Source organism: Mercenaria mercenaria, chromosome 14, assembly GCF_021730395.1.
Source record: "Mercenaria mercenaria strain notata chromosome 14, MADL_Memer_1, whole genome shotgun sequence".
In the NCBI taxonomy this organism is placed as follows: domain Eukaryota; kingdom Metazoa; phylum Mollusca; class Bivalvia; order Venerida; family Veneridae; genus Mercenaria; species Mercenaria mercenaria.
In genome coordinates this window covers 8693452-8701625 of record NC_069374.1, presented here as the reverse complement: position 1 = coordinate 8701625, position 8174 = coordinate 8693452, and the positions used below count along the sequence as shown (strand labels likewise).

Genomic DNA, 8174 nt, shown 5'->3' with positions numbered 1-8174 from the left:
TGGTTAGTATTCGACGCATATAATTGCTTATGTATAAAGTACCCGCTGAAATTCGATGATGAACTTCTTATTTTATTGAGAAGAAATCAGTTAGTTGAATAGTCGACGGCCTACAATTCCACTCAAGAAATCCCTGCGCTTAAATGATAATTATTCTGTCTTCGTCTAACAACGAAGTATCGCATAGCTTGTCGGATTGTCATAACATAAGTAAAACAATTTATTGCTTGATATTTATTTGTTTATATTTTAACAGACTGAGGTTTATTTCTTTTTTCAGCTGGCAGTATGGTAATGAGTATTTAATAAATACAGATATAAGCAAAACTATTCAGAGTTTTTGAGCATTTTAATTTTTTGTCTTTGGGTATTTTCATTTTAATTTTTAGGTGGTAATGTGTATCTGAAGTATCCTGTACATACATATAGAACAGACATTGCGTTATACAGATAAAGAGCGGAGCGAAAATAAAAACATTAAAAATATTGATAAAAATTTCTTAAAAGCTCCACTGATTTTTGTTTGATCAAATTTTTGTATGAAGATTTTCAAATATAATCTCAGGTAAATAAACATATTATTGTTTATACACAAACGTAAGAATTATCTATAACAATTAACGAACAATAGTACAAAAAAAGACAGAACATGATTTAGACAAATAAAGGATGTTTTGTTACAGTTACCGAAAAACAAGTTATCCGAGCATGACGAAAATATGAATAAAAGTAGATTCGTTTTATTTAAGTATTGTTGCATACTTCTACACAATAACTTCTGTACTCCTCAATACTTAGAACAACTGTGAAGTAGTTAAGACCCAAACTTAAACTTTCCTTACGGAAAACGTTAGCCAGCCGTTTTATTTGTTACAGACAAACGATACATTGTTTACAAAGTGATAGAATTTTCCTTGTTATTGAGCAGGTCATCCATGCTGTCTAATGTCTGTGTACTTATACTGTTTCCATTCTTTTGCACGTCATTCCTACTAAGGCAAGGATTCTGAGGCACCGGTTGTAGCATTTCCATTTCTGAAAATAAACATATCTGAGTACATTTACAATATTATCATTTAACTTATAAATATAATCTGAGAGATCTGATCTTGTAGGGAATAAGAATATTTCAACACAACTGTTTCAACACAACTGTCAGCATAAGGCATCACTATACACCTTCATACATGTACATCAACTTACATTGTACGAGCAGTGATCAGTATCAAATAGGAAGAATGAAATTGTAACTTTATAACTGTGTATATATATGTATAGATATAAATAATACATACACAAAAATCATAAAATTAGAACACATGAACCATGAGAAACAAAAAATAGCATAAAGCTCTGCGGAACCGTTCTAGACCGGTCAGAGACAAAACACCGCTGGGGAATTCATCGGCTAAGTGTACACAAAAACTCACTTGTAAACCATGTCATGTTCCAAAGTTAAATAATGGTGCAAAAACAAAGTAATCTGCACTCGGCGAATCTCTTAAACGCGTAATGGCTACACAAAGAACGATATGTGAAACATTCTAGTACTGTACACACAATATATAGATATTATTTAAGAACATCCAGAGAACCATAAATGAATTTTCCAAAGCCTTGTCGAAGACAGATAAACAAGTGAAACATATTTAAGATACTGACCTTCAGATCGCACGACAACAAGAAAAAATTAAAAAGTATTAAATATTAAGAAATTGTCCGGCATGCTTTTTTTGGGGATTTCACATTTTTAAGATAGTTTAAAAACCCATTTTCTAATGTTCATAATATGACCAACATCAATTTTAAAGAAATATAATATTATGCCAAATTCAAAGTTTCTTTCAAACTAAGTTTCACATAATGAAAACAAGAAAACAGAATTTGAAATATAATGCCCATACTGGCATCCTATTCTCAGAAAATGGTTGAAAGAAATGTTAATTTTGGCTTTCATTTAAACAGATTCACATTAAAATTGTTTGAACAAATGTATTATATACCCTTTTACCTTATACCGCACTAAACATTTTTTCTATACGTATATATTTTACCAGATTTATATACCGCTCTTTTCATAAGAAACACGTTCAAAGTCGCTTTACATACAAAGGCAGCCACTCAGGGCCCCAATTTCATCCTTTACCAGTACAGACAGCGATCTGACCACAGGGACAGAGCGAGAGAAATCGTTTTAATATATTCAGTAATGTCTGGCTAACTTAACCTTAATATACAATCTGATTCTAGATTGATGCACGCAATGCTGGCTTTCCTGGGAATAACCAGTACTGGCCTCTTAGTTAGATGCGAGACTCTTAAGAGTATCTCAGAAATTTTCCAGTACCAGGACCGGGATATTATTTAAAACCTCGAAATTATGAAGGATGTATGGCAAATCAAATATATATATAAAAACCCCGAACCCACAGACGTAAGTTCAAAAATAACTAATTCTTTTTTGGGTAGACATAATTACGTAGACTTCACAACATTGACTTTTTACACCTACTGTTTGGTATTTGTGATGAAACCGGAACTGCTGAATATCCACACATTATGGCATTTGACTGTGTTGTTGGTTGAGCTGCATTACTCATGTACGTGCGGGTCACGTGTGTTGCCATAGATTTTCGCACGTTCTTCTCTGGGTGAGTTAGAATTATATACAATTTTGGAGTAAACATGCAGACAAGAGTCACCGTAGCACTAAGGCTTATAGAATAACACATTGTAGCAATTCTGAGTTTTATATCGTAGGCTGTTGAAAAATATATTGGCACAAAAGCTAGCCATATAATACAGGTCGTGTACATCGTAAATCCGATATATTTCGATTCGTTAAAAGCTTCCGGAATGTTCCGAGTCAATATGGCGTAAATTGTACATATGACAACGAGTATGATTGGACAAGAAAATCCGATCATGTAATATCCTCCAACAGCGTCCTTGCACACGAGCTGATGGTCGGCCCTACTGGAGAAATAGAATATGGCTTCGGGTGGGCGTAAAAGCACCCACATTACACCAATAATGTTTTGGAATGCTACAATAGCACCTGTTATAAATAACTGTGACCGTGGGCTTATAAATTTTGGGCGCTTTGCAGTTCGTTTTCCGGCACGAAATATTCGTGAGATTCTGTTTGTTTTTATCAGAATTGCCGAGTAACAAACTGAAAAACAAAGACCAATTCCAAATTTTTGAGCCCCACAGACAACTGAATTTGGTTTTAATATTAGTATGAATGTCATAGAGTAGCACAAAAGGATTCCGAACAGTAGTACAAAGCTTAGCTCTCTACCGGAAGCCTTAACAACCGGTGTACTGTTGTATTTCAGAAAGACAGCCGTTACATATCCGGTAATAACAATCCCAATCGTAGAAAATGCTACTGCTCCGATTGCCATTCCATCAACATACCGCAGATATATAATAGGGATCAAAACACATTCCGATTTGTCTCCGTTTGGCTTCCATCCCGGAGGACAGTCTTCACATTTAAATGGGTTAGGTAGGTACTGGTATTTATGGCACTTTGCGCATGTCCAACAACACTGACTTCCCTCTAAGAAAAGAGTTGCCTCCCCTGGCCCACACTCGTATGAGCATACGGAGTCCGGGTGGTCTGGCTGATCTAACCGAAATTTCAAGTCAGAAATCTGAATAAAAATAACATATTAAATTAAATGACTAATTTAGACATTTTGGTTGTGATATTCATATTCTGTCGGTTGAATGCTACATTATAATAATAATTATATTAACGTTTGTGTAAGAGACAAAAAAGTTTAAGATTTCAATACCTATTTAGTGAAATTTCATTATCTTAAAAAATGAAAGTTGATTTTTATATGTACATTGTAACGGGCAGATTAATGACATTATTTGCAAATTTTATGCATAATATTACTGAGGTTTTCTTTCTCTCTTTTCATTAGGTCACTCATGTTAAAAGACGTAATACTTATATCTGCTTTAAATATCTTAAACATTCATTGTACAAAATTGTTTACTTTTGATCAAATTTGTGTTGTTCTTTATCTCGATGATGCAACTTATCAAGTTATTGTTATCTTTAATTACAACAATTATATGGAATATAGATAATTTAACTTCAATTAATTCTAGGCGGATATCACATTGGCAACTTAGACACATCCTGATGGTCAGCATATGCTTGGAATGATAAGATTAAGAGAAGCACTTTTTTATGAATTGCCCACATCTCTAACAGTAAAATTTAAGATAATTATACGAAATCTGAGGATACTGAACACGGACAAATTTGACAAAATGAACAATGAATACTATAGCATTCAGCCGACGATTCTTTTTTAAATCGCAAGTTAGCACAATTGAAACGTTACACACAAATATGAAACAATGTAACAATCATCGTCTATTTTTTTAATAAACGATAGCGCCGAGTGTGACCCGGATACATTCCCAGTAACATGACCATTCTATGTTATATCTCCATTAAGAACAGTTTCCTAAATGTATATAGGCAACATTTTTTCTATGGACAGAATATCGTTAAGATTTTTAATACATATTTCCGTTTAAAACTTGATTCTCAGCCAGTACATAAAGTTTAAAGAAATTCTGTCCGTAGGAAAACTTTTACCTATATACATACAGGAAACTGTCAGATGCGTCTTTAATTGCTTTGTTAAGGTAAAGCGAGACCTAATGACATAACAGCTATTTAAGACTTTTGATACATATTAAAATATTCCAGATACAAGCGAACTACTAAATCGGACTTCCTAATAGTATAATACGGTCGCTGATTGGCTATAAATATGCATATCATATGCTATTTAATGTCAAATAAAATTTCTGTTCTGTTCTTTTCTGTTCCGATTTCTGATTGTTTGCATTTATTTGTGTAACACAAACCGTATACTTTCATAAAATAATTATTTGATTATAACACAGGTAAAATATTTAATATTGATTCATTTTGCTTTATATATTGAAACAAGAGGGCCATGATGGCCCTATATCGCTCACCTGTTATCATTGCACTCGAGGACAAGAAGGTCCTCAGAAAAAATATCTAAGTCGAAAGGACAGGAACAACAAAGGGAAGAAATTTAACAAAAAAGAAAAAAAAATCTTACAAGGTTTAGATATGTCAAAATACACAAAAAATTGGAGGTACCATCCATGTTGTACCACAGAAAAGTGGTCTCGGTTTTTCCCTACGGTCAATAATAAAAACGTTACTAAAAATAAGCTATTTATAGTAATGTAAAAGGAAAGTAATTGAAAAAATAAATGTAAGTGAACAAAAGAAGGATCTGCCAAATAAATCTGTTGACATAAATGAAATTTCAGATCAGTATCTTCATTAGTTATGGAGATATACCCATTTTAATTTGAAATAAAGGGAGGTAATTTGACATAAAATCATTCCATAGTTATCTACCCTGATTGTCTCAGTCCAACTAATAACAATAATGAAATTTCAAATAAGTCCTATAAGTACTTACTGATATAAATCCATTCTGATTACAATCAGGGGAGGTAATCAGATATAAAATAACTCTGGAACCTACGATTGGATCTGATTTGTCATGGAATCCAAGATTTATTGTTGTTGAAGATATTTTGGAAGATTGTATCAAATTAAAACCATAAATGAAGTCTCTATATGGCTGCAAAAGTCAAAATAGCCAATTTTGGACCTTTAAGGGGCCATAACTCTGGAACCCATGATGGAATCTGGCCAGTTCAAGAAAGGAACCAGGATCTTGTGGTGATACAAGTTGTGTGCAAGTTTGGTTAAAATCAAATCATAAATGAAGCTGCTATTGTGCAGACAAGGTCAAAATAGCTAATTTTGGCTTTCAGGGGCCATAACTCTGGAACCCATTAAGGGATCTGGCCGGTTCAAGAAACGAACAGAGATCTTATGGTGACACAAGTTTTGTGCAAGTTTGGTTAAATTCAAATTATAAATGAAGCTGCTATTGTGCAGACAAGGTCAAAACAGCTAATTTTGGCCCTTTCAGGGGCCATAACTCTGGAACCCATAATTGGATCTGGCTGGTTCAAGAAAGGAACCAAGATCTTATGGTGACACAAGTTTTGTGTAAGTTTGATTAAATTCAAATCATAAATGAAGCTGCTATTGTGCAGACAAGGTCAAAATAGGTAATTTTGGCCCTTTCAGGGGCCATAACTCTGGAACCCATGATGGAATCTGGCCAGTTCAAGAAAGAAACCAAGATCTTATGATGATACAAGTTGTGTGCAAGTTTGGTTAAGATAAAATCATAAATGAAACCACTATCGTGCAGATACGAAATTGTTGACGCATGGACTGACGACGGACGACGGACGAAGGGTGATCACAAAAGCTCACCTTGTCACTATGTGACAGGTGAGCTAAAAAAGTAAACACTCCTCGGTAGATGTATTAATTTCGTGCTTAGTTTCATTGAATTTATTATAAACATTTTCACCTATCTAGATATAACAATTCGTAGATTTTGTACATACATCGACAAGATGTCCATTATCAAAGAATCCAACAGTTTCCCATTTGTATACCCCGGGTGTGGTCTGGCGGAAGTTGAGGATTCTGTACCTTGCTGGACCGTCGCCGTTTGGAAGAAACTGGAAATGTTGACCCGATAAACCTGACGTGAAAAGTATGTGACTAGTTAACTTTAAAGTTCATTTTGAATAAATGAAATGATCAAATATTAAAACTGACGGAGAAATAAAGGGCAATAATATATTCATTTTATTATTCTTAGGTGCAGTATGGGTTTTGAGGGATACGATGCAATATATTGTGCTTTTCTATTTCTATTTGGTTGTTTTGCTAGTGTTGCAAAAGATGTTGTTGGAGTTGAGACTTAACGGAAAACAAGAGCACCGCCTTGCGGGTGCTGACGCTCATCTGATTTTTTGTGTATAATAGAAATATTGTCCTACCCATGATTTTCTAAGTCTAAAAAGGGCCATCATTCTTGCAAAAAGCAGGATAGAGTTATGTTTCTTGATGTACAGTGTCCACTTATGATGGTGAAAAACTGTTGCAAGTTTTTTGTTTTAAAGCATTAGCTTTGATAGTTTATGAGAAAAGTTGACTTAAACATAATATTCAACCAAGAAAATGATTTTTCTAAGACCAAAAGGGGCAATAATTATTGCAAAAAGCAGGATGGAGTTATGTTGCTTGCTGTACAGGGTCAGCTTATGATGGTGAACAAGAGTTGCAAGTTTTAAAGCAATAGCTTTGACAGTTTAAGAGAAAAAGTTGACCTAAACATAAAACTTAACGAAGAAATCTGATATTTTCTAAGTCCAAAAGGGGCCATAAATCTTGCAAAAAGCAGGATGGAGTTATGTTTCTTGCTGTACAGGGTCAGCTTATGATGGTGAACAAGTGTTGCAAGTTTTAAAGCAATAGCTTTGATAGTTTAGGATAAAAGCTGACCTAAACATAAAACTTAACCAAGAAAACTGATTTTCTAAGTCCAAAAGGGGCAATAATTCTTGCAAAAAGCAAGATGGAGTTATGTTTCTTGCTATACAGGGTCAGCTTATGATGGTGAACAAGTATTCCAAGTTTCAAAGCAATAGCTTTGATAGTTTAGGAGAAAAGCTGACCTAAACATAAAACTTAACCAGGCAACGCCGACACAGACGCCGACGCAGACGCCGACGCCGACAACCGCTCAAGTAATGACAATAACTCATCAATTTTTTTTCCAAAAATCAGATGAGCTAAAAAGCATAATTTTCCCCGCACTGTCCTTTTGCATTTATACTGTGTTGTACGAAGAATGAATTTACCTGTAAAGTTAACTCGCATCAAGTACTGCTTAAGAACTTCGCCTTCAACAGGGTCCATGTCTGCACAAACACCATGATACATGGGACCACACAAGTCGGCATGCATGTTCTGAAATATATCATTCAAACATAGCTTTTCGTCTTCATACTTAAAACTTCTTAATGGTAGCGATGCAACATTGACAACAATTATCTTGTTAGAATTTTCAAATTTATAATGTTAACTTTTAATCATATTTTTCTAGAGGCAGTAGATTATCTCTGTTTTTAATACAGTTAATGCACCATTAAAATGTCAAGAGGACATAACATACATAAAGACTTGTATTAGAAAATACATGTTCTTTCGGCTGCTT

General features: G+C 34.1%; 1 protein-coding gene across 1 annotated transcript in view; it reads right to left on the bottom strand.

Moving 5' to 3' along the window:
- Window positions 1–272: 272 nt before the first annotated feature.
- The window catches only part of LOC123526316 (metabotropic glutamate receptor 3-like), a 33393-nt gene continuing 25491 nt past the window's right edge, over window positions 273–8174 (bottom strand). The window contains exons 8-11 of the mRNA XM_045305408.2: window positions 7819–7927; window positions 6514–6653; window positions 2513–3662; window positions 273–1035 (exon numbers count right to left, since the gene is read on the bottom strand). Of these exons, the coding sequence (XP_045161343.1) occupies window positions 893–1035; window positions 2513–3662; window positions 6514–6653; window positions 7819–7927 (1542 nt within the window). The 3' untranslated portion in view covers window positions 273–892. The remainder of the gene's footprint in view (window positions 1036–2512; window positions 3663–6513; window positions 6654–7818; window positions 7928–8174) is intronic.